Genomic DNA, 25,900 nt, shown 5'->3' with positions numbered 1-25,900 from the left:
ACTGGTTTATCTGTAAAGACAAATTTGTGTGTGTGTGTGTGTGTGTGTGTGTGTGTGTGTGTGTGTGTGTGTGTGTGTGTGTGTGTGTGTGTAATGTAGCAAGGGAAATTAAACTTACCAGATGAAAGGTTTGATTGGTTAACACATTGGGAGGAATGTGTTTCTCCTCCCCCACATGTAAAGGCGTTCAGTAACCCCTACTGCACTTTTACTTAAGGCAACACAACAGTGTTCCACTCAGGCCAGGAAATGGTAGAGGCTGCACTCGTCACCGACCTCAGCTGATGAGGGAAACACTAAAGTCTACTACAGAACAGTTCAAATACCAGCTCTGGTTTCCAATTCATTCTCCTAAAAAATAAGTTTGGACATGTGGTTCCTTCCTTCAGTGTTATGCTGTCAAGAATGTCAGATTACCGTTGAAGATGTTATGCTGTGTTCTGTGGTTTTACCCATTGTAGACTTCTACAACTCTATTGGTTAATATGATTTTTTGTGAACGTTCTATGTCTCTCTCAGTTTCGTGCTTGGGGGTGTGCTATGTAGTTTTGTTTCTCGTCTAGCATTCATGTGGTTGACCCGTTTTCACAACATGCTTTCCAACTTCACTGCATACTGACACAAACTGTCAGTAGGGCAACCATTTTCTCTCTCTGAAGAACAACAACTCTCTCTTCTCAAACAGCGCTACAAATGTACTGATGGGCCGACCTGTCTTTTTGTGTCGCGTTCCTTGGTTCCAGCTTTGATTTAGCCGTCGTCGTCCTCAGGGTGTGAAGGGCCTTTGCCCTTCCTGCATGCCCCACAAAAGCAGAAGTCGAACTTCACTGTGGTGGTTTTTGGAGACCCTGCTCATGTTAACACTTCCGCTCCAGATCAGGCGATCAGGCACTGCTTCTCGTGGTCTTCAGCTTGACTACACAGGAACCTGCCGAGACACGACACTGTTCCTTTACCACCACGAACAGGTAAGCAATAAGAACCTTTCAACCCACCATACACTTTTTGACATCATGTAAACTTTAATATTGCTGTAATCTCACTGTACTAACATATGTACTTCTCTTCACAAGAGTGTGGCTCTGAGGACCTCCACTCCTACCCAAGTTGCTCTGGCCATATCAGAAGAGTTTGTCATTTAAGGCACAGTGTCTCCAAACCAAAGCAATGGACGAGTTTGGCAGTATCTTTTTTCTGCTGTTAACAGGTCAGATATACCATACTCTCCTTAGCTTTCCAAGGCAGATTACTCTACTTATGTAGTTTATGCTACTAGACAAATTTGGAAATATAGCAGCGTTCATTAGTTTTTTTTGTTTTGTTTTCATTGTTCTAATAATTCATCACTAACTGACATAGTGATTGATATACTCTACTCTATTTGGTGGGGACTGTGTTGTGTTTACCTTTTACTTATATTATCCTAACTTGCTTAATTATTTAACTCTAAATAATTCACGACTCCTGAACTAATTATTAGTCTACTGTGAAACGATTTGAGTGAACATTTGAGTGAAAATTTTACAAACTATGCAATTTTATGTGCATAAACCTTTAAGGTTGTACAACGTGGAGGCAATTTTAGTTTGCCTGCATGTCGTACAAGGGTGAAGTTTAAATAAATGAACCTATAAAATAGTCATGACAGCAGAACTCTTTGCAGTTTAGTGCATCTGAATTTGGAGAATTTGATTACATTAATGTATAATGGTTAAAAGACATCTACAGTGATAGCTATTAATGGAGCCCTTCAGGTAAAACTGCTAATTGCTATAGATCTACTACAGACCTACTAATGGCTTAGTCATTTGGGAAATGTCTAGGTGAAAGTACTTCTCTTTATTTTGACTTTTTAAATAAATTTTCTTGTGGTTCTCAGTGTGCGTTTAATTAATCTTATCCACAGTGGGAAGCGTAATTCCGTGTGCAGTTCTGAGTCCAGACATGAAGCCAAAGTTGACAGGATCATATGAAACGCATGTCAGATCCAGCGCAACCTTCAACTGCACTTTCCAGACAGACAATGAAACACTCAAAGTGAGCTGGTACTTCAGTCCAGATCAATCAACACCCAGTGAACAGATCGAGTTTTACCTTCAACACGGCACCTTAAATAATCATTACCATGAAGAGAAGAGAAACACCTGGGCAGCTCTGACTATAAAAAACGTTACAGTGAATGACAGCGGGTGGTATTACTGCAAAGTCGTCCAGGACATTCCAATACTGAAACAGAGCTGCAGCAATTCATCATATTTAAACATCAGTAAGTATCTTCACCGAAAGAAATATTCAGAACAGGGTTAGGGAGTATTTAGGGTTAGGGAGTATTATACTAGGGTTAGGGAGTATTTTACTATAACTTTTGGATGCATGTGGACATCGGCAAGCATTAACAGAATGGTAGGAAACAATCAGAGTGTAATCACCCTATAATACTCCTCATAAATATGCAAATTAAGTAACATTATATAGTAACATTAAATACTAATATTATACATTATACTAACATGGCATAACCTAATTGTTATATTTTATTCCAAGTATTAGTGATTGGTTATTATTATAATATACTATTGTTACATTCATGAAGGTAGGCTACTTTATTGGGGTTACCTAAACCTGTTTTTTTTTTTATCTCTTGTTATCAAGAGAATTTTGTACAAGACATTCTTGAGATAATCCTCACAAGATTCTCCAGTGACTTTTAGAAGAACTGTGCTAGCCTCCCAGCTGCATGTTCACTATTCTATACATGCTGAATTATCAGAATCTGAAATTCTCATCATAAACTACAATCGTATTTAATAATACCCTTTATCATATCCACTCCTGTCCCCACAGCATCCCCACAGGTTCCCCCCACAGAGGAAAGCACAAGTTCACCAACAACAGGTGAGGCCGAATAATAATAATAATAATAATAATAATAATAATAATAATAATCTTTATTTGTGTAGCAACTTTCATATATACATGCAACTCATAGTGCTTTTGAATGCCGAGGCGGGGGTCCGTATTTACAAATAATATTTTATTTAAGAAGTAACGCATGTAAGGAGGGGTCAATGACTGACAAAGGACAAAACAAACTCTAGGGCTTAAAATATACACAAATATATAAACTAGGGGGAAAATGTGCAGAACATAACAGGAGGGTTTTACACTGAGGCTGATGAGCATGCGGAACCCAGAACACTAAGACACTCACAGCACGCTATTCTAGCTCCATCTCTGTGCTCTGGCACAGACACCCCCCCCCCCCCCCACATCATTGAGGTACTCTTCAATTTTCCCGGGACTCATGTCCAGGGACTTCCTGTGGTTGTCGGCTTCATAGAAGTCTTCCGAGTCGAGTAAAAGTCCCTCATAGCTCAGGGACTCAACCCTTTAGAAAGTCCGGGAGACGCCCCTCCCCTCTGCTGGGGTACAGGGTGCTGACCTGATCTGTCTGCCCTGCGGACAGGGTGGGGCAGAGCTTCTCCCACTTTTTCAACACTTTCCTGGCCATCCTGGGTCATTCAGTTACAGAAGAGGTGAGGCGAGTATGCCGAGGCAGGCCCCGTGTTTACAAATGATACTTCCAAGGCAAACTATAGGGGCTTGGACGTTGGGGGGGGAGGGGGGGACGAGACTCAGGTCCAGCACATCACAGGAGGGGTGTGACACAAGCTGATAACCATACTGCACTGAAAAAAATAAAGCATTGGCTCAATGTAATAAAATTGAATTAATCAATCACACGAATTTTTTTTCATTGAATCAGTCCAAAAATTAAATTCGTTTAGTCATGAATTTAGTTTTTTGGATTGAGTCAATGAAAAAAAATTTGTGTGATTGATTAATTCAATTTTATTACATTGAGCCAATGCTTTATTTTTTTCAGTGTGAACACTGAACACTAACCAGACACAAATAGGAGTTGTGACTGACAATCTTACACACATGGAACACTTGACACATAAGAGGGAGGGGGCTGATACTCTTACGGTAAGAGGTTCAGTCTCTTGTTTTCTTTTGTACAGTCATAAGCTACTCGAGCTAGTTTTTTTTTACTGCAGGCTTGTTAATTTGCAGAAAGCATGTAATTAAGAATTAGCCTGATTTTCCAAAAAAAGGAAAAGAAAAACGAAAACAAACACACCTGTGGCGCTGCTTTTGCAGGCGAGGTCTTCAGGTGTTTTAGAGTATGGAAAATATCAAATGGGGAAATACAGGCAATATAGAGACAGGGTTGCCAACTTTTCAAGATCACTTGGAGTGAGATTTGAACCTGGAGGGGGTGGAGAGTGTAAATTGTTACCGGGCGGGGTGTAAAATGGACTCAAATTAAGTATTTATATCGCGATCGATCGATCGCCAGTGGTTGGCGCCAGAGCGAACTAGTAACTAATTGAACCATAGATATGGATCAGAGGTAAATAAACTCGATTTTTTTCCTCGTGAGAAATCGGATGTGTGGCGTGTGAGCGTGTGAAGACAGTCAAATGCGTGTGTCTCACGCTCAATGCCTGAGAGTTGGCAACCCTGTAGAGAATATAGGATTTTCTGTGTGGGGAGTGAGAATTATAGCTTCAGAATCCTACAGGAATCTGAATTAATGTCTTGCTCAGGATTTGTGTTTATAAGGCTTAATGTGCGTATATGCACTGAAAAGAAAGGAGTTTGGACAACTTTAAGCACGTTTCACATAGACACGACAGCCCTTTTGTCGGCACTAAAACAAAAACTGAGTGGAAACAGGAACGTTGAGTAGTTCACAGAGTTTCAAGGGAAAACTGTAAACCTCAGATGGAGTCATTCTAATTTCTTGGTGAGGGTCCGTTTTTGTTTTCATAATAACACAATATAACATGCTAGTAAGATTACATACTTCCTTTAATCATTTATTGCGCTACTATACTAGGGTGATACAAAAGCACTAGCCAATAGGTTACTATGAACGAATAAAAAAAAAATACAGTAGTGGTAGTGGTTATTAACAGCGTCTTTTTCTGTAGCAAACAACAGAAAACAATAGAGTCGGAGGGAGCTTGCAGATAACGTGCATTCAAAGGCATTAGGGACTGTCAATATTTGGTAGAATTAGGGGAACACAAAAAGGAGACGAGTGTAATAGTCCATCAGATGGGGCACTGTGAGTGGGGAGAGAGTGTGGATCAGTGTCTGGTGTTAACTGACGTGTCTGTACCGGGTACCACTGTGTGAGTTACGCTGGATAAAGTTAACTGGGAATGGACTAAAACTGGCATTACCTGACACCACGCAAACGCAAAGCAATGAGGTTGCCTCCGCATATATTCATTATTTAAATATTTAGAATAACAAAAGGTTGTATTTTGAGTTCCTGAAGACTGAATTATGTAATGTCATATGCTTACTAGGGACGTATTTGTTTCATATTATAACTATTAAATTTGACAATTTTCCTTTTCTTTCTCCAGCGCCAGATTCGTCGGGTCACTGGTTTGTGTGGCTAGCGTTGGCATTGGGGTTCACTGCGCTGATAATCATTCTGGTTGTCATATGTGTCACCTACTGCAGAAGAAAAGGTACTTCTTAAACATTTTCGTCGCTACACGTTATGATCGTGCGCCTCAAGACAAACACAGCAATGACAAAGGCAGTTACACAGAAACAGGTCTTCACATCACCTCCTTACAGGTCTCCACTGGTCCCGACAGACCGACTGGCTGATGAACTGATTAACTTTAATAACTGCGATTGCGAGTAAAGACAAAATCAGGTAGCATGATCGCAAACCACAGCTGCATTAAGAGTCGTACACCCCCCATTGCAAGATCTGCTCCTTCCGGGGTCATGGCATAACGTTACAGGATCATGAAGGCTGTGGTTTCAACACACACACATGAGCTGAAGGTTCAGATAGACGTACACACGTCCGGCTGTGGTTATGGTGCTCTGGTGCAGAGAGCAGAGCACGTTATCTGACCTCTTTTGCCAGACCATTTGTAAAAAATAATTAAAAAACAACTAACAAAGATCAATATGTGTATTTCTTAGAAGGTCCAATTTATGAAAACACCGCAGCGAGAAAGAGACACCCACGGAAGGATCGTTCCCCACGCCTTTCCATGCCCGTAGACAACAGCAAGATATCGAAACAAAGGGACATTGCGAAATCTCATACCTATACTACCCCAAAATTAGGCAGCCAAACAACAAAAGGTAAAAGACCAAAGTGACCAGTCTTCTCTCAATCTCCACTCTCAATCTACCTCTCTCTGTCATTGCTGTAATGTTCGTTATGTGATATACCTCTCTTCCACTAGATGGCAAAATGCACAGTTCTTTTCACTTTGTCATAGTTTGGTATGTCTAATAAAAATATTTTTATAAAATATTTTCCTTTAAGAATTAGAATGCAGTCTTTCTTTATTGTTATTTAAAATAAAACACACAATGGATATGGATACTCAATGGATAATGCTATAATAATAATACTAAATTAATAGTATTAATGTATTATTAATAATAAATCAAATACATTAAAATAAAGCATACATCTATGTTTATATTAGCTATCTATATCTTTTATTTCTATATTGTATATAAATATGTAAATAAAAGCTGTACAAGATGTTGCAAAAAGTTAGCAGTTTATGCAGTTTAGTTTTTTTTTATAAATTGTTGAATTAATCAATTTATCTGTGTAAATAGTGTATTGGTTATTATACAGGGCACTGTACATTTATAAGCATTTTATACATGGATTTTTTAATTATTCGTTTCTTTACTGCGTTTGTCTTTAATGTAAGCAAGTTCAATTAATCAACACCAGTAGATGGTTACGAGGAGATACTAAATGTCCAGTAGCTTACTGGTCAATGTCTGTCCTGTGATCATTAATTGTCCCTGTTTCACTGAGCACATCAAGAGCGCGAGCGGCAGGCGTCACCCTGTGGATTTACTACGTCATTTTATTTCATCCAAAAACTAGTCGAGCCATGATTTCACCTTTGTAGTTCGCCTCTGAGGTTCGGCTGACTACACTTTGCCGCTGAGGTATTTAACTTCAGCCTTTATAATTCAACTCCTGTCGTCCTTAATTGTGTAATCACTACTAATTAACTGAACATTTAATGTAACAGATTCACGACTTTGTTGTAATACATGACTACTATGTGAAGGGGGACGTCTGCAGTGCCTGCATTTTGAAGCCTGTAATTTGAATTCGTTTTTGTAATATAAATTTGCTACCAGTAATATCAAACCCCAAGGATTTACTATATAGGACCATGAATTCGAACTCCACATCAAAAAAGAAAAAAGCACTCAAAGCCCCCTTCATCATGGACAGGGAAATCTCTTCCAAAAAATCACGCAAACGGATTTCACGGATCACGGATTTAATGCTCAAATCAGCAAGCTGTGACATGGGATGATTCATAATTTTCACTACCTGAAGACATTTTCGTGTATAAATAAACAAAAATGAACAATCCAAATGTATACCAGCTGGAATGTGTCTGCTTTATCTTTAAACCAAACTATGGCCATTGGTTCCGTTTACAGCGAGAACACATACTGCGTTAAACACATAATGAGAAACATGTACGTTCATAGTTTCATAGGACGTAAGAGCATCTGACAAATTATGCAACATTGTTACATCCAATTTGCGCAATTGATGAATTGATGTAGCAAGACTTGTTCGTTACGCCTTCTTTTTGTCGTTCTTGTTTACTTTAATTTAGGTTCTGTTACTTCTGTAGTTTCCAGTTAAGGAAGCGCCTCTTTCATTCCTGTTGCATTGGAGTTGGTGCTACCTTAGCGCCCCCTTGCGACGAGAACACGTACTGACATGAGAGTAAAAGTAGAACAGAAGACCTTCATGTGTGAGCGAATATGTACAAGGCAAACCTCGCCGCCACATAGTAGCTTAACCACTAATACCTGGAAGGAAAGTTGTCACTAATTAGTGGTCTATTAACGTTATTTTCTCCAGCTGAAAGTCTTAGTAGTTTAGATACTTTAAACTACTTTATTTATTCGATTTTATCATGGTTAGCTATGCCCGAAGAAGCCTGAAGAAATCTATTTACAGGAACCTTTCTGCCAAAGCAGGTAAGTCATGTTTGCTGAAGGTGCAGCTCTATATAAAAAAGAAAACAAAGGGGGAAAAGGGTAAATTCAGTTTCAGCTCAGGTGTTTTTTCCGTTTTCAGTTGCTATATTCTATATGTAGGCTATTCTATGCTATATTCTATCTACCTATATCTTTATTTCTTGACCACATAGCCACAATGCTTCGGTGTGTCTGCTTTGGTGCCAGAGATTTCAAATGTAATTTCACCTTAACTTAAACAAGTTAAACCATAAATGTGCGAGATGCTGGTAGTCTGCCTAAAGAGATCTAGACAGGTCCCCAAGACTCGTTATCGTTCTTCCATGCAATTTTAAATAATTGATCGAATGTTTTCATTTTATAAAGTCGCACAGGATATAATTAAGATAGACGTCTCGGTGTCAGTATTTCAAACACGGCACTTAAACTGTGCGTTAGCCGGTTTTAATGTAATACACTTAAACCTGACACAACCTGATACCAACGTGATATAAACACAGCAGCGCCTGTAATCACTGCATATGTAACCACAGTGTCTTTAGTTTAATAAAAGACTGGGGGTGTAAATGATGGCGATGCGGTGTTATTGCCCAAGATTTGATATCTGACAGGCTGGGAACGAGCTTGCAGTGTAACCTGTTCACATATGATACTTCCCGTAAAATCCAACTTAAAAAATCAACTTTCTTCTTGCGCTGTATACACGCAGCAACGTTTCCACATCATCAGGTCGTATTACTGATCCCAATGGACTCTTTAAATGGACAGAATGTAGTTCTCACACGGTGAGCAGGTAAGGGACGTTAGGTAGGTAAACGAGGATGTTGAAACTATAAAGACTACTAAAAACTCTTAACGGTCACAGAGGATCTTATTCTTCTGTGTTAGTTTACAAGTCCTGCTCTGACATGTCTGCATATGAGGCTTTTTGTTTGGCTATGACTCCCACTTCTGTGAGCAGGTCTGTCTGCTTGTAATGTCTTACTCATCTCCACCTTAACAGGGTTTGGCAACAGCCTTATCTGCCGTATCAACCATTGTGTTACTATGAAATTAATCATGAACTCTAGAGAAAAGGTGGTCACTTCTAATTGATATTCTGGCCTACAAAGGGGTTGTAGTTGAATGAGTTCAAATGATTAAGTAGGTTCTGGCTTTGCCTGAGGTTACGAGTGACTAAACCCAATGTTGATCAAGTGATTGCTGTTCGGGAGAGATTTTTCACATCGACAGCAACATACTGTGTGTCAGAAGTGCATCATGTTTCCTTAGCACTACCCTACTGACTCAGTGTCTCTGCTGGTTAAGATCACATGGCAATAACTGTCAGTGGGAGGCTTCAGAATAACCCATTGTATGTGCAGTTTGCAGGACAAAGCGTCCCAAATCATTGATTCATGATGGTACGGGTAATATTGTACTGTGTGTAGATATTGCTTTGCTGTCATTATAAATAAGAAACAAGTATATGGGTGATTCTCATGAAATCAGACATATGAGGTGGCATTAAGGATTGTGATGAACAGGTAAATCCTATCAATTTGGGAAACACTGGTTCATAAACATCTCATCATAGGCTATATTGGAAGTGATTAAAAGAAGACATTGTAATATTTTAAATTATATATTTTTTATAATTTAGTGTGAAATTCTCAGTACCGCAACGCGTCCATTGCTGAATCTCGGCTCTTCAACTATACGATTTTTATATTTAAAATAAATAAATAATAAAAAACTTAAATGTATCTCATAAAGTAAATTGTTACAGTCAATAAAAATGTATTACTTGGAATTCATTGGTAAAAGAAAAGAAAATATTTAGAAAAAGAACTTTGGTCACAGCCAATGTTCTCAGCCTCCGCAACAATTTTCAAGCACCATTTAAGACCACAAGGAACAGAAAAAAACCAGCCATTTTGAGGAGGGGAACACCTTTTACTGTAACACCCAAGATGACTACCAAGTAAGCCCTTCATTTTATACCTCTCCAGATAAATGTTAAAAACTTGGTTGTCAGCAAGCATACACAACTTTTTGTTTCTCATTACCGAAACAGCAAGTTTTCTATGTTTAAATTTTTTTATTTTTGTTGAGTTTTGGGAATTTTAAAGGTTTTTGAAGTCTAAATACAAAAAGCTAACAAAAGTTTAGCTAGGCATCATAGTGGCCCCACAGAGATCAAAGAAGGTTAAGGTCACTCATACTCCGCAACAGCCTTCTCATACACCGCAACAATTTAAGGCCTGTTGCGGTGGAGAGATTCACTATTGCGGTAATGAGAAATGAATGTTTTAAGTATATATATATATATAATATTGTTTCACAAAAAAGCCTTTATTTACTTATATATATATATATATATATATATATATATATATATATATATATATATATATATATATATATATATATATATATAACTTATCTATTACTTATAAGATGCAATGTCAGGGTTGCCAACTTTTCAAGATCACTTGGAGTGAGATTTGAACCTGGAGGGGTGTAGGTGGCGAGTGTAAATTGTTAAGGGGGGGGGGGGGGGGGTATTATATCGCCGAGCGTGTAAAGACAGTCAAATGCGTGTGTCTCATGCTCAATGCGTGAGAGTTGGCAACCCTGCAATGTTATTTCCTTCCAGAAAAGAATCTATTCATTATAAAACTGCTCTCGCAAAAACTAGGCTGGCTAAGTTCAGAGAGAAAATCTACAACAATCCTGAGCTACTTGAGGAGTACAGACGGAAAGAGAGAGAGAGGTTCGGTGACGGGGAGATAATAGGAAAACACACACACAGGTGGAGACAACTGTGAAAGACAGGCGTGTACATGAGGCTGAGGCAGATGTGCGCTCACACATGCACACATATAATGAACTCCAAGGCTTTTGAGGGGACGGTGTGGACAAACACTGGCCAGTGGCCCAGGGCTTTGTCCACGTTTTTCCCAGCACATGTCCCCTCAATTTTAACTGCACCATATTTAACTGGTCCAGCCATTTGCCCCACGGAGGGTGTGTTAGTTTGGATGAATGTGTGTCTTTGTCCTTGTCTCTTTTTGTATAGGTAGATGAATGAGAATGAGTGTTGGGGGGGGGGGGGGGGTGTACATGTATGGATGTACATGTGCGTGTAGGTGTATATATGTGTGAGGGTCTATATATGAGGGTGTGTGTGTGTATGTGTGTGTATCTGGTTGTGTGTATGTGAATATATAATGAGGGTGTATATAAGGGGGTGTGTATATGTATGTAAGGGTGTATATATGGGGGTGAATGTAAATGAGTTTGAGTGTATGAGTGAGGACGGCTGGTTCTGGGTTGGGGCTTGTCATGCCCGGTCCTCTCCCGGCTGCTCCCATGTGGTTACTTCCCCCACCCAGATGGGGGACGCCTTGGGGTTTCGGGGCCTGGCTTGGTGCTCCGGTGTGGCGGTTGGCCCGTTCCCCTGGGCGGTTGTGGTCCGGGGCGGCTCGGGGCTCCTCGGTGGGAGGGGGGCCCTGCCAGGTGATGGGTGGCTCTCAGGGGCGTGTGGCGCTGGGGCCTTGCTACTGGCCCATGGTGGGGAGGGGGGCATCCTGGGAGGGGGGGGAAGGCTCTGTTTCCTCTGCTTCCCTTGGGCCTGCGCTCCTTGGTTGGGGGGTTGCTCTCCGGGGTCTCCCCCTCCCATCCCAGTGTGCGGTACATGCGGGGGTCACTGGGAAGTGTGGCCCTGGAACTCCACTGCTCCTGGAAGGGCAGCGGGTGGGTGGGATTCCCGGGTCCTTCTCTGCCTGCCTCTGGTCTCTGGAGGAATGTTGTCGCAGCTCTCTACCCTCGCTATTAAGTGCATTCCGTACATTTATCCTATGTTGCACTAACAAACACACACACTCACACATACACATACATCACAGTCATTTGTGCTATATGTCTTGGGTATACTTTCTGCTCTTCTTTGCAGTGGTCATTTGAGCTGGTTGTTTTGTTATTTTGCCTACCCTTCTGTCTTTTCCCTATTTATTTTCTCTCCCCCTCTTTTCTCTTCTCCTCTTTTCTATATTCTATCTTCTTATGGTCCACCTAACCCCAATTATTGTTATCACTATTGCACTGTATTATACAGAATTGTTGTCATTTGATCTGTACATAAAAACAAAGTTGTCCTCCAAAGATGGGGGGTGGAGGTGGGACACAAAAAAAAAACTTACTAAGAATTTTCAATAGCAAATGCCACATTTTGTTCAATATTACTACTACATACAAAACTCTCATTACCGAAACATTGACTCTCTTTTCCGAAACACCATTCTCTTTACCGCAACACACATTTATTTACTCATTATTTTACTGTTATAAAACAAATTCTAGTTTATAATGATATTTGGATGAATTGTATTTCTTCATACGTCATTTGTACTAAATAAGTAATTATACATGTAATTTTTCAGTTAAATATCCTGAAAAGACAGGACATGAATCGTGAAATCTGTTGCGGTAATGAGACAAATCATAAAATTGAAAAAAATGGGAAATTTATAAACATCATATTTTCTGGGTTATATACACATATTAGCACAACTGTTAATAATATCTATTTAAAAAGTAACAAATGTGTCACTTTTAAACCATATCTGTTCTGCGTTATCATGTTGCGGTACTGAGAATTTGTGTGCTCTGACTGACTAAAATGGTGCAAAATATACAAAAAAATAATAATAATAATTAAAAAAAAAGTGTTTCTAAGAAGTTCAAACCCTAATCTTGCATAACAAAAAGAAATTTTGTATTCAAATGCCTTTTGAATTTTTTCAAGTGTGAACCGTTTTAAATCTGGTTTTCATGAGAATCACCCATATATAAGTGTCTAGTCATAAAGAACATGGCATTAGATTCAGAAGAGTTACTATCTTTAATAGGACGTAGAGGCCCAGTATGTCTTATGAAATCTGACATTCATGATGAATATATATGTCATGTCCCCCTGTGGGGTCAAATCTGAGTGTGGCTGCCCAGTGCATGGCCTCTGTGTCTGTGGAGTGAATGTGTCTTTTCTCCAAGGTAGCAGTTCAAGATAATACATCCAGAGAAGTGATCTGTAGGCAGAGTGAGCCTATATCTCAGGCTCCTCTCAAACTACAAGACATGGAGTTGGTACGTGTGTGTGAATAGATATACTTTTTTTCTGCTATATTTATAATACCATGAAGCTAAGCTAGTCATTTCACAATGCATGTTCTGTGATTCACAGTAAACACTCCCGCCTACTCGAGCCTGTGTCAGTTCCTGTGGAAACCCAGTCCACTGAACCCAAAGGGTTTCTTCAGGAATTATAATGACAAACATTCTTTAGCTTACAGCCACATTATAAACTGCACGTGAGGGTCAGCTTTCTAAAAAACACCTCCCACAAGCACGTGAGCAGATCCCCTGCCTATGAGTAACTCCACCCACTCCCTCTTGCCCCAAACCGCCTGTCAGCCTCAGTCCTTTAACTCACCCTGCATATCCATACTTCAGAAATTCAGGAAAATATCTAGTGCTCCCTGAAGTGAGCAGTCTTTATCTAGCTCATTGCTAACAGACAGTAGGGCTTAAATAATAGTCCCTCTGCCTGAAACATCAATTTCTTCGCTCGGTCTCTAACGTGCTCCTGCTTGTCCCCTTATTTTCAGTAATAATACAAACCAAACATGCAGTCACACGTCTGATTGGCTACAACAAAGGAACCTCGTAATCAGCCTTTCAAATAACGTGTATGAGCCTGACGCCAGTGTGTTCTATAGCGCAGGTCACAGCCCTGCTGGAAAACAGTGGATCACTATAGGATTCTAGGAGATGTGTGAACATGTGTGTACATCACTCTGAAAGTCAGGATATATAGGTGCCGTGGGAGGAACTGCAGCACACGTGAGTTGTTTTAACATTAAACTACCATGTTTGCTCCTGGGTTGCAGTAAACAGTGTTTGGAATGGAAAAAGAAACTGAGTGTTTTTCTTTTGTTTTTTTAATGCAAAAGTAAATTCTGTCTTGCCTGACAGAGAAATACACGATGACTAATTGAAGCTCTGAGAACAAAAATCGAAAGGTTTCCCAGGAATGGCTAAGCAAGGCATGAACCTGGCTAGTTGCAGAAGAACATTTCTTACAAGTCATCTTAGCTATGAGTCATTACTCTCCCAAAAAGCTTGTGAGCTAATGCTTAGATGAATGCTCAGTGAGAAAAACATCAGTACTGCTGGGGTTGTACTCTCATGAATAGACTCAAACATATACCTGACACTATTTCCCATGTAACATTTGAAGGTCAAGTGAAGACCAATTAAGAAAAGTAAGAATTCAGTAAGAATTTTGTTAGTTGTAGTAAAACATTCAAATTCATACAGAGTGGTAGGCTTCAAACACACATTAGGTTGTTTGTTAGCATGTGAAGTGCTTCAATTTGACGTTGATTGTAGTAAAACATGTCTGCCCGTGATTGTCTATTTCTGTGTTTGTAGTTAACCCTTTTGGAGACAATCCTCTTTTTGTTTGTATATTCGTGAAAGACGAATAACACAAACTCTGTGTACTGAATGCGAGTTGATCCTAAACTCCTTAAAGTGGGAGAGAGTTCAGGTGTTGGGAGGCCACTCCCTTGTGTAGTTGTGCTTGGAAACTTGACAGCTAGTTACAAAAACAGACTTGGTAGGATTTGTTGAAGTGGCCAACAGTGCTTGAAGTAAAGGAGGAGCTTTCTGCCTGTTTTTCCTGCTTTTTCCCTAAAGCCCATGGCGGGCTGTTCTCTCCAAATGTGCTTCAGAAGAAAAATGTGTACTGGGAATGAGAATCTTGCTTGTTTATTCTTCTGACATCTGCAGTGTCTTTTATCTCTGGTTTTTTATAAATGTATTGCAAATGGTCATGTATAATTGCATTTTGTAATTGGGATCTACAGAGGAGATGGGCATAATGACGGACCTTTTCTTGGTAAATGTAAGATGGTAATTAGTTATATAATACATAACGCCCCCATCCTTTATGAGAGCATTTTAAATTAATGCGTGACTTCTCCCAAACTTTGACTTACCTAAAGGTGCATTGCTGAACTTCAGTTCAATGTGTTTATTTATGTTGTAGATGGTGTAGACACTTAAACAAACACCCAACTATCTGAATTGCTTTTCTCGCACCATAGCACCATGGATTTCTCTTTATGCCTGCAAGAAGGCAGAGGTTGCAGGCGGTTAAACCAGCGACTTCTCCCAACATAGCCTGTCTTCCTACTGGCAAACAGCTCAATAAGGGATACCCCAGACTCCTGGACGCCTGCTGCTCAGGAGACCTGCACTTCAGATTGAACCTCTTGTCTCGGCTGAGGTCATGTCCTGTCCTGTCCTTCCTCCCGCCGTCCTGCGTGGCTTTCTCCTCGCCTGCGTCTGCGCCGCTCACTGCACGCTGGACTGCACGCCTCGAAAACGCGTCCCTTATGACAGTAAGGCGCCGTTATACTGTAATATATACCTATACTCACATGCCACTTAGAAACGCCTACATTAAGGCCTATTTACTGGGTAGACGCATTTAATAGGTGCCTACAGCAGTCCTGTGGTTAGATACTGACTACAGATGAAAGGCTTACACAAACTGAGCAGGGTCATAGATGGGCAAATGAGTAACTGCATGCCTCAAGAAGCTAAACCACAAAGCAGGTGTTTCTAAAAGTGACTGTTGTGGGTCCTTCATATGTGCATGTTTATCCTGTGCACCAGTGCAGTTACATGTAAGTAACATATTTTATCCCCTACTATAGCCCATGCTTTTAATAGCATTTGCTCAGTGGTGGAATTGTCTGCGTTCACATGCGATGTTACCAGTAAAACAGCCAGGAATTACAGAGTCCACATTTAGTGTTTCTTCACATACAAGTTTTTGCACCAACCAGGAAACCATCTTAAAGTGTTCAGAGAAGAGGGCGTTTCAAACTACTCCACCATACTGATGAGAGAGGACGTGGGTGTTCTGATGCTGGGGGCGCGAGAGGCCGTCTACGCACTTGACATCAATAACATCTCTGTTGCCAAGGCTAAGGTATCAACTTAACCTTCCTGTGGCTTCTCTGTAAGCTGGTACACGAGTAGTGTTTGTTGCATTTTCAAATGCAGTGGTTATTGTTAACAGACATGCACTTCCTTTCCTAGATAATCTGGCAAGTCACACAGACCAAACAGAACGAGTGCACCTTCAAAGGAAAGCATCCTGATGTGAGCATCATTCATAAATGATTTTTTAAAATCATTTATTTTAAAATTTAAAAATTTTATCTTCATCACCATAAGATATGCAGCCACCTGCGTTTCAGAGGCTGAACGAATGTCCGTGTCTGACCTACGTGGGCTTAACTAACCAGCGTCCTCTTACAGATCGAATGTCGGAACTACATTCGTACGCTGCACCAAATCAACGAAAGTGTCATGTACGTCTGTGGCACAAACGCTTTCAGCCCGGCTTGCGATTACATTGTAAGTACACGTTCCCAGAAAAAAAAAACTGCTTTTTAAAAACGGCTCCGAGCCTGTTGTTTGTATTGAATGTGCAGCTGTCTTATTTCATCATTCTAAAAATGACATGCAGCCAGATAAGTACAAGCAGGTGGCATAGGGCAGTGATGCGTTTCCTGTGAGACAGACCTACGTGGGTGGACGTCTGACGCTGGAAGGGAGGCAGGAGGAGGGAAAAGGGAAGTGTCCCTTTGATCCTTTTCAGAGATCCTCTTCCATCGTGGTTGGTATGGACTTCATTATTATGCTGAATCACAGCTAATACATCCTAGAAGCCTGCTGAAGTTCTCATGTCCAATAAATAACCATAGTTCCTCTTTCAAAATCCTACATCCGCTTTTCCCTTGTGATTCCTAGTGATCAACTCTAGACCAACTTTTTTTGAGCATTTGATCCACAGCTACAGGGATACAGTATGTTTTAATAAGTATAGCAGCCCAGTCACAGAATTTACCTGTCAAACACTGTAGGGAAAAGTGTATATCCCACTGTTGGTTTCAAAATATTAGGTAACTAGAGATGAAGAGTGGAATTGAATCACACATAGTTGTAGATGCTGGTGTTAAATGGAGATTAAAGTTAAGTTGTTACTCATGATCAAACGCTTTACAGATATTCAATGTTGTTTTGAGTTCTTCAGCTCAACACAAATTGATTTTGCTGAGGTGCTCATTGGGTTGCCTTTGGTAACGCTTGTCTGTGCTGTCAGACGGGGACCTGTACTCAGCCACGGTCCTGAACTTCCTGGGCTCCGAGCCAGCTGTCCTGCGCAACTCTGTGAAGTTCCTACGCACTGAATTCACAAGCTTCTGGCTCGACGGTATACACCTCTGTACATTTGGTTGCATTAGTGCTTTGACATTTTGAGCGTGTAGTATATTCTTACTTTTCTGTTTAGGGATGTTTACTGCAACACTTCACAGATAACACTGACAGTAAGTCATTGTTAGTCTGAAATAGTGTTCTTGTTGCCTTCAGTTCGAATGCTGAAAAAGTTTATTAAAGAGTTGTTGAACAGGAAAAAATAAGCGCCAAGAAAATAAGAGCCAATATCAAAAAGATATCATGATAAGTGAAAATATAACACATTCATATGAGGAATGTCAGATGCACTGCAGTTCAGGATTATTTTATTATATTATTATTATTATATTATTATATTATGGAGGATGGTTAGACACAAAGGCACAAATATCACAAACATCCTACTAAACTAAATCTTTGGTAAAACTGACTGTTGCATTTTTTTTCTCTTAACCACAGAGCCCAACTTTGTTTACATGGACCTAATCCCAGAGAGTGAGAACAACCCTGAAGGGGATGATGACAAGATTTACATATTCTTCAGTGAAAACGCAATAGAGTACGACTTCTACAGAAGACTTGTAGTGTCGCGGATCGCGCGAGTCTGTAAGGTAATTTTAGCGCCATTTATGAGGTGCAATAACGTTCATCATCAACAGAGGTCACTTGTTCTGTGTGACTCAGTAGAAGAGCATTATTGGTCCGGCCCTGCCATCCCTTTTTATGAGAGTCTTTAATGTGTAGAGTGATCGTGGAGGCCAGAGGACACTACAAAGGAAGTGGACGTCTTTCCTAAAGGCCAGTCTTGACTGCCCAGTGTCTGGGGACATTCTGCCCTACGTCCTACAGGACGTCTTCCTCGTTCGGGACAGCGACTGGAGGAAAAGCTTGTTCTATGTTGCCTTTACGTCCCAGTTGTGAGTAAGGTTTTACTGTGCTGGTCGTACAGGAGCTTGATGTTGTAAATGTAGGGTTGCTCAATATATTCTTTTGTGGTCTTCATTCTAATCTGCCTTAGCGACACTGATATCACCAAAAAATGTGATTTGTAAATGAGCTCTTTGCAAATGAGTCCAACTGCAGAAATGTTTATCATGCACGGAGCATTCTGCCTGATCTCAGACAAGAGCTCTCTGAAGGTTCAGTTCAGATATGGCATTTACATGACCTAAGGCAGTATGCAGTCCAAATAATGCAACTCAGTTTTTATGCCACATCAATTGTTCAGCATTGTGTTTGAATATTCATCAAGGGATATTGAGATCATTTTAAGTAGTACCATAATCGCAATGTGATATTTTTGTGCATATTGAACAGCACTGTGAGCTTTGACTTCACTCCTTGTTGTGCTCTCTGATCTGGGATGGGTCACTGCATTCCTACTAGGTCTCAGCACTGTATTTTTATTGCATATAATTACAGGATTTTATTCCTAATGTATTGTGTGTGTGTGTGTGTGTGTGTGTGTGTGTGTGTGTGTGTCCAGGGGCTCTAATGAGGTGTTTTCAGCAGTATGTGCATATTCTGTGATTGACATTAATAAGTTGTTCTCCCATGGAAAATATAAAACACCTGTAACGGTAGAAGCCTCTCATGTGAAGTGGGTCATGTATAATGGAGATGTTCCTGTCCCCCGACCAGGATCAGTGAGTCATCATCTATCATTTACATTGTTGCCTTTCAACAGTAGTTCATGGGCAAAATTCCGATATTAAGGTTTGATTTCGACACAGTGCATCAACAATGCCGCGAGGGCTTCAGGATTGAGGAACTCCCTGGACCTTCCGGATAAAACCCTGGAGTTCCTCCGCGATCATCCGCTCATGGACGACAGCGTGAAGCCCCTCACGGGCCAGCCGCAACTGGTCAGGAAAGGCGTGCTCTTCTCGCGCCTGGTGGTGGACCGCACGACTGCGCTGGACGGAGAGACTCACCTGGTCATGTTCATTGGCACAGGTACACACTCGCCGACCTCTGTGAGGGCAAGAGAGGGGATGTCACCGATTTCGGTAACGCCGGTCTACGCCAGTCTTGCAGACCCATGCTGTAAATGCTGACACTACTACTAGATTTTTGTCTGTCTTTTTTTTTTGCCATACTGGTCATAAACTCTGGTCTTTCTGTGCTTGCTGCCCATGTCTTTTTAATTTGAAACTCTCTTTGTTCAGACAATGGGTTCGTGCAAAAAGCTGTAAACTACAACGGGGAGATGCATATCATTGAAGAACTACAGCTGTTCAGAAACCCAGAGCCAATCGGTGTGCTGCGTGTCTCTGCTAGAACGGTACAAACCTCTGCATGCCTTCAGTAAGAGAGGTTGTGAAGCATTCCATGTAATTATATTCTCTGCCTTTAAAGCTTTAAAACTAGTTCTTGTTTATGAGCAGATACCAACACAACAAAATATGAACAGGAAGTAGGTGTCTATTGCAGTAACAGTGTGTGTTTTTCCCCCTACTGACCTGTAGGAAGATCAGTTCTCGAGCCCATAACTGCAATTACAGTACCAGTTCAACATAAAAAATTATTCCATTGTAAAACAATAAAATATTTGTATGTATAGTACAGTATGTATGTGGGAATAGATTTAAGCTATATTCCCCATATTGTTACAGAATTCTCAGTTTTTAAGTTTCAAAACATTTTATAAAAATAAGAACATCCCTTTTTTCCGGGGAAATTGAGTCAAGAAGGATTTGGAACCTGAGACTCCTTCCAGGGTGATGCATCTCACTTTCATCCACTATAATGACCTTAACTTGCTGCTACACAACAGAGGCTAAACGAGTGTGTTTTATGTTACACTGCACTAGTGTAGTTTGTGCGACCCTGCGCCAGGGAGTTGGGCAGAGGTGAGGGCCTTGATTTTGTCCAGCAGAGCTTTTTATCTAGTGGTTTGTTGTCTGGTGTCATTCTGTTTGCATCAGGGCCAGGTGTATGCGGGCTCTGTGTCCGGTGTGGTACAGATGCCCATGGCTGATTGCCGGCGTTATTCTTCATGTCTGGACTGCGTCCTCGCCAGAGACCCTTACTGCGCCTGGGACCTGGGCACACACATCTGCTCATCCTTCCCCACATCTGCCAAAGACACGTATGTAAAGCATGTCCTCACTCTCTACCACACTCCCACGCCCTCAGCATCTAGGTGAAGCCATCATCCACCTTAACCCAACAGCCCTGAGTCCAGGACAGGTCATCCCAGTCTTGAGGTTCCTGGTGTGTACTTGTTCTGTTTTATCCTGTTCTGACACATGTAGTTTGACTAGAAATTCACCAGAATCAGAAAGTGCTAACCGTCAGTTCCTCAAAACATGGATTTAACCCCCCACACCCCACCGCACACGCACATAACCTACAGTACTGAAAGTAAACAGAAGCAGTTTACATTTATAACCTGAAAATCACCAGGGGTCAGTGAATGACTTTTTTTTATAATTACACATTCTGTAGCCTCTTTGACTGTTGACACATTTCTAAAGTATAGAACCAAAAACAAACTTTGAAAATCTGTTCAGTGGAGACAATACAAGGACACAAATTCATACGGCCAGTGACCATAATTGCTTTCATTTCAGTGACTTTGTTCAAAGCTTAAAAGAGGGAGATGCCTCTCGCTGCCCAGATCCAGGTACTTATTTTAGATTTGTTGTTCGTATAGAGTTAAATGTCAGACATGTACATTCATCATAATCTGCATATGTCTGCTACAGGCCCCATTAAGGCAAAAAAGAGGATTCTGGCACTGGGCAACAACATCAGGCTTCCGTGTGTGCTGGACTCCAGTCTGGCTCGGGTGCAGTGGCTTCTGGCCATGAAGCTTCTGACGCCGACCGGCGGGAAGTACAGCGTCCAGGCTGACGGTCTCCTCATATACAACGCCTCGGCCGCCGACGCAGGCCTCTACACCTGCGAGTCAGTGGAGCATGCGGCCGGCAGACAGTACAACAGGACACTGGTCGCATACCAGCTACGCCTTTCCACGGGTGTCGATGACAACGTGGGCACCGATGGTGGTGATTCTTGGATCGGCATGGACACGGAGAGCGCTCCCTCCGACGGCCCAGACGTGGTGCACGTGTCCTCGCCCGCCTGGCGCCACATACCCCAGAGCGGCCTGGTGGCCCTGGGGGTGTCGGTGGCCATGCTGTCTGTGCTGGTGGTGGTGCTGCTGCTATGGAACTTGTACAAGGGCTACCTGCCACTGCACCGGTTCAGCCAGCAGAACCACCGCAAGCAGCCTGGTCCGGCGGTCCACAGCCGTCCTGTTCTGTATGCGCTGCGTCGACATGCCACCTTCGACGGCGTGGGAGACGCCCCGGCCAGGCAGACCCTCCACGCGCCCAGTACCTACGGGAACGGGTTCAATACAGACGGTTTCAAACATATCATTGACGAATCTGAGATTTAAACGCTTTATGTACAGTGTACCAGACATTTAAGGCAGGAAGTACCAAACCCGTCGGAGAGGAAGACGGAAAGGCCAGCGAGTCGGCTCTGCGAAACATTTCAAGAAATGAACGATAACGATTCATTTTCTTTTATACGTTAAACAGTTCTGCTGAGAGTTGTCCTTTTTTGTATGAGAGTCAGGAGGATGCCATTCCACCTGTACGATACTGGGGATTTAGAATCTCAGAATCAGAAACTCTTTATTTCACCAGGTATGTTAAACATACTAGGAATTTGTCTTGGTGAGAGCAACACATGTATGACATGTTACACGTGCACACTGTTGACAAACATAACTCTAAAAGGTACACTAAACAATAAATAGACTCTGGAATATAGTTAGTACTAGAAAAAAAGACATAAATAAGACAATATAAAATGTAAAATAGAAAATCTGTACTGTACACATGTGAGTATGAATGTGTGCGTATGAATATATATGTATCCAGATGTTCCTAAGGTAGGTTTATGTTTAATAATGTTGTAGATGTTGCGGATGATGTTAACATTGTACAGCTGTGCAAAATAGCGTAGTGCAAGTGAGCGACATGTCCTGTTCAGTGCAGTTAAGTCCAGTTGGTTTGGTTCAGTGGTTTGAAGACTCAGAGGAGTCCACTGTGGTTAAGGAGAGCTACAGCTCTGGGAAAGAAGCTGTTAGCATGTCATGTTGTGCTGGTTTTAATGGTCCTTATTCTTCTACCAGAGGGGAGAGTCTGGAAGAGGTGATGTCCAGGATGTGAGGGGTCAGGTGTAATTTTGTGAGCGCGTTTCCTCACCCTGCTGGTGTGGATCTCCTGAAGCGTTGGCAGGTTACATCCAATGATCTTCTCTGCTGATCTGATGATGCACTGGAGTCTGGCTCTTTCTTTTGAGATAGAGGAACCAAACCAGGTGGTTATGGATGAGGTGAGGATGGACTTGATGATCGCTGTATAGAACCGGATCATCAGGGTCTGCGGCAGGTCAAATTTCCTGAGCTGTCTGGGTCACCTCTGGTCACTGCAACACTGTCTATGTTTCTATACAATACATACCTGCAACATTCTCAATGTCTTTCTAACTCAAGCATGTTCAGTGTGAAAGAAAAAACACAGTTTAAGTAGTAGAGGTCTACTTAACTCTTGGTGCGGAACATTTTTTATTTGATTAAGTCTGTTAACTTAATCAAGTCTGTTAATGTAACAGTGTTACATCCCCATTCAGTATGTAACTGTAATGCAATTAAGAAAATTCTTGTCATGTATTCTAGCCTTGTTATGGGCCAATGAAATCCCATTTAAAGAGCAAATATGCCTCTTTGAGAACCTTTCTGTGCCAACATAATTGCATTTTGCATTTTCCATAAGCTTTGAAGTCTGACAGTTATCACCAGGCAAGAATGTGTGCTACGTTATAGTTTGTGTGTTACATATGTATTTGACACTATTTTGTAATAGCATTACCAGAGCATCCGCAATCTGCATTCACAGCCTACTTACCTGAATGTGCCCTGAACTGTGAACCAGTCTAAATCCGATATGTTACCCATGTGCTGTACCAGGTGATCAAAAATCATTGATCAAAATAGTATGAAGTTTACATATGCATAAGGAAATATGACATCACCATTATATTGGACTGAGAAGAGACAACTAGAACAGTATAATTACAAGTGTATTGTAGCTGTGAAATGCAAAACACTAAACCGTTTAGCCTTTATTCAAGGGCTTTGAAGAAACTTGGACAGAATGCACTAATGACACAGAGTATAGTATTAAAAGAAGATCAGTTTTCTATATACTGTAACTGCATGACCACACATTGTTTGTTATTTATTTTTGGGCGGGGGGTGGGGGGTAGGTGATCTTTCGGTTTTATATGTAGTGCTGTATGGGTTTGTATGGTGTTTGTAAGCCATGTTGGCCAAGTTCCACCCTGCTAATGGTGTAAGCAAGTCAACTGTTATATCACGTCTGCTCATGCCAGCTGTGTTTTGTCTGTCAACAACAAACAGGCAGATGTGTAGAACAGACATGTCAATTATACAAGTTTGGTTTTACAGTTTGAGATACATAATCATCCATTTGCTTGAGATCGTTCATTAGTGAATGTTTATAAACACCAAACAGGGCTCTTTGGCACGGTGACAGTCTGAGCTTGTATTAATGCCAAATTTAGTGGCAGCAGAGTATAACATTCACAGGCTTTTAGGGGGAACCTGTTTTTTTCTGAGCTTGTTTTAGATGTAAATCTTCTCAACTATTTTATGAATCCAAAACACAAACCCTTTTAAACAGCCACATGTGGGTTATTTCTGTTTTGACCTGGAAATGCCATTGTTTCAATTTATGGCAGTTACAAAAGGAGGGGTGCTTCTTTGTCTTTAAGTTGTGGACTGCAGCTTTTATATTGTTATGTGTTATATTGTCATAGGCATATTTTAAGCGTTATAGGTGTGTTATAGATTTTACACGTGTCTGAGCCCTTGTAATACATGCTGCGCACATGATATGTAAAAATAACATCCAGTTGCCTAATTTGTGTTTAAGTGGTGGATTCTAACTTTAATGAACCATAACATTTGCTAATTCCGTTGCTTAATCGAGTCTTTCTATAAGAACACTAATTTGCTTAATTCCCAGGAATTCTTTTTGGCATTAACTTCTATTCAGTTCACCAGCTTTACGGCTTATGTGCTGTAATCTGCTCGCATTTGCATAAAAAAAATAAAAAAACAAATGATCAAAACCATACGATTACAATCAAATCAGTGTGTGGCTACACTGTGCCACATTGTGAATGAGCATAAAGATGATGAAAATGAATATTTTCAGAATCATCTGAAGCTGTTCGCATCCACAGTCTTTTTTAGCTTCATTAATAAACGGCTGATCTAATTGTCATTGGCAGACCGTGCCCTCCTACCTGGCTGGTGTGTGATGTTTCCAATTAGATCTGCTTCATCTAGCAAGGTGCTACGTGAATCATCCATGACACTCCATGCTGGTTTGATCTCAGGTGACATTGGGGATCAAGGCATTGCAGAATAGGCAGTGGTTTTGTCTTTTTTTACATTTTTTTATTCAGATAAATCATGTGTGACTTGTGCTTTAATGTGTGTTTACTGTTAAATCTGAACTTCTAAATCAATATAAAGCAAAGAATGTAAGAGTTAGTTTATATGTAAATAACTGATGCTAAAGTAAACCTCATTCCCCAAACAGGGAGAACATACATATGCACTGTTAACTAAATAAGTAATATGATTAAAATTTAAATAGTCATTTAGATAAAGAAATATAATATTAAATATTAATTACAAGTTACAAGTTTATTTTATTTAAATAGTATGCATATATATAGTCAGATTAAATTCAAGTATAAATTATTCTTATTCTGTCAATAGACATTTAAAGGAACATCAATAAAATGAGCTAAGAGGCTTTTAGGTGCCATTTGAGCGTACTCTTTTGTCAGGGCTGTGTCACTCCACTGACATCCCACTGTCACCCCACTGGTGGTGTGATCTCTGGCCTTTCCTCACTCCACAGGGTCACCTTGTGCTGCAGAAAAAAATGAGCTTTGTTTGTAGTAGCCTGATTTCTCTGTGTGGTAGCCAATTTCTAATGTAACCACTGGGAGGCACAAGATGGCCATTAAATCACTTGCTCATATTTTCTATTTATTTAATTACAGACTTTTTCACTTTGAAAAGGTGAGTAAGAGGGGAAAAAAGATTTAAAGCAGAATGGCGTGAAAATAGAGTGTATATATACATTAATTGTAATTATGTTCCTACTGTACGATAACTTCCCATAGCGTCCACCAGGGGGATCCTAAAGACCATGAACTGTAGTAACACAAAGACGACCCAACTAAACAGCACGGGCCTTCTGGAGAGACCACAGCCCTCTTCTCCTCTTCTATCTCCATCTATCTCCAACAGTTGCTATGGTGACCACACTATGGCCAGGTCAGCAGTAACCCCTGATGACCCTTGAAATGATCTTTGACCCACAAGACCATGGCCAGGAACAAGAGGTCAGGACTGGCCAGAGGGCAGTGA

The 25,900-nt window shown here is 40.9% G+C and overlaps 1 protein-coding gene and 1 long non-coding RNA gene across 3 annotated transcripts; both read left to right on the top strand.

Annotated features, from left to right (window-relative positions):
* The first annotated feature begins 738 nt into the window (after positions 1–738).
* LOC143528726 (uncharacterized) lies at positions 739–6,436 on the top strand. The gene is made up of 6 exons (XR_013134518.1): positions 739–968; positions 1,074–1,207; positions 1,907–2,266; positions 2,845–2,895; positions 5,445–5,552; positions 6,025–6,436. It is a non-coding gene; the product is annotated as an uncharacterized LOC143528726 (long non-coding RNA).
* A 1,416-nt stretch (positions 6,437–7,852) lies between these two features.
* LOC143528715 (semaphorin-4E) lies at positions 7,853–24,422 on the top strand. 2 transcript variants are annotated; one of them, XM_077024566.1, is made up of 15 exons: positions 7,853–8,088; positions 15,240–15,536; positions 15,987–16,132; positions 16,243–16,305; positions 16,465–16,563; positions 16,730–16,829; positions 17,312–17,422; positions 17,866–18,017; positions 18,151–18,323; positions 18,893–19,052; positions 19,140–19,362; positions 19,575–19,690; positions 20,334–20,497; positions 20,982–21,034; positions 21,117–24,422. In XM_077024566.1, the coding sequence occupies exons 2-15, from the start codon at positions 15,425–15,427 to the stop codon at positions 21,812–21,814; spliced, it is 2,370 nt and encodes a 789-aa protein (XP_076880681.1). In that variant the 5' UTR covers positions 7,853–8,088; positions 15,240–15,424; the 3' UTR covers positions 21,815–24,422. The 2 variants fall into 2 exon arrangements, with proteins under 2 accessions (XP_076880681.1, XP_076880680.1); XM_077024565.1 differs by lacking the exon at positions 7,853–8,088 and adding an exon at positions 13,383–13,971.
* The last annotated feature ends 1,478 nt before the right edge of the window (positions 24,423–25,900 follow it).

This window comes from Brachyhypopomus gauderio, chromosome 12, assembly GCF_052324685.1.
Source record: "Brachyhypopomus gauderio isolate BG-103 chromosome 12, BGAUD_0.2, whole genome shotgun sequence".
Classification (NCBI taxonomy): domain Eukaryota; kingdom Metazoa; phylum Chordata; class Actinopteri; order Gymnotiformes; family Hypopomidae; genus Brachyhypopomus; species Brachyhypopomus gauderio.
This window is presented reverse-complemented; position numbering and strand designations above follow the sequence as displayed.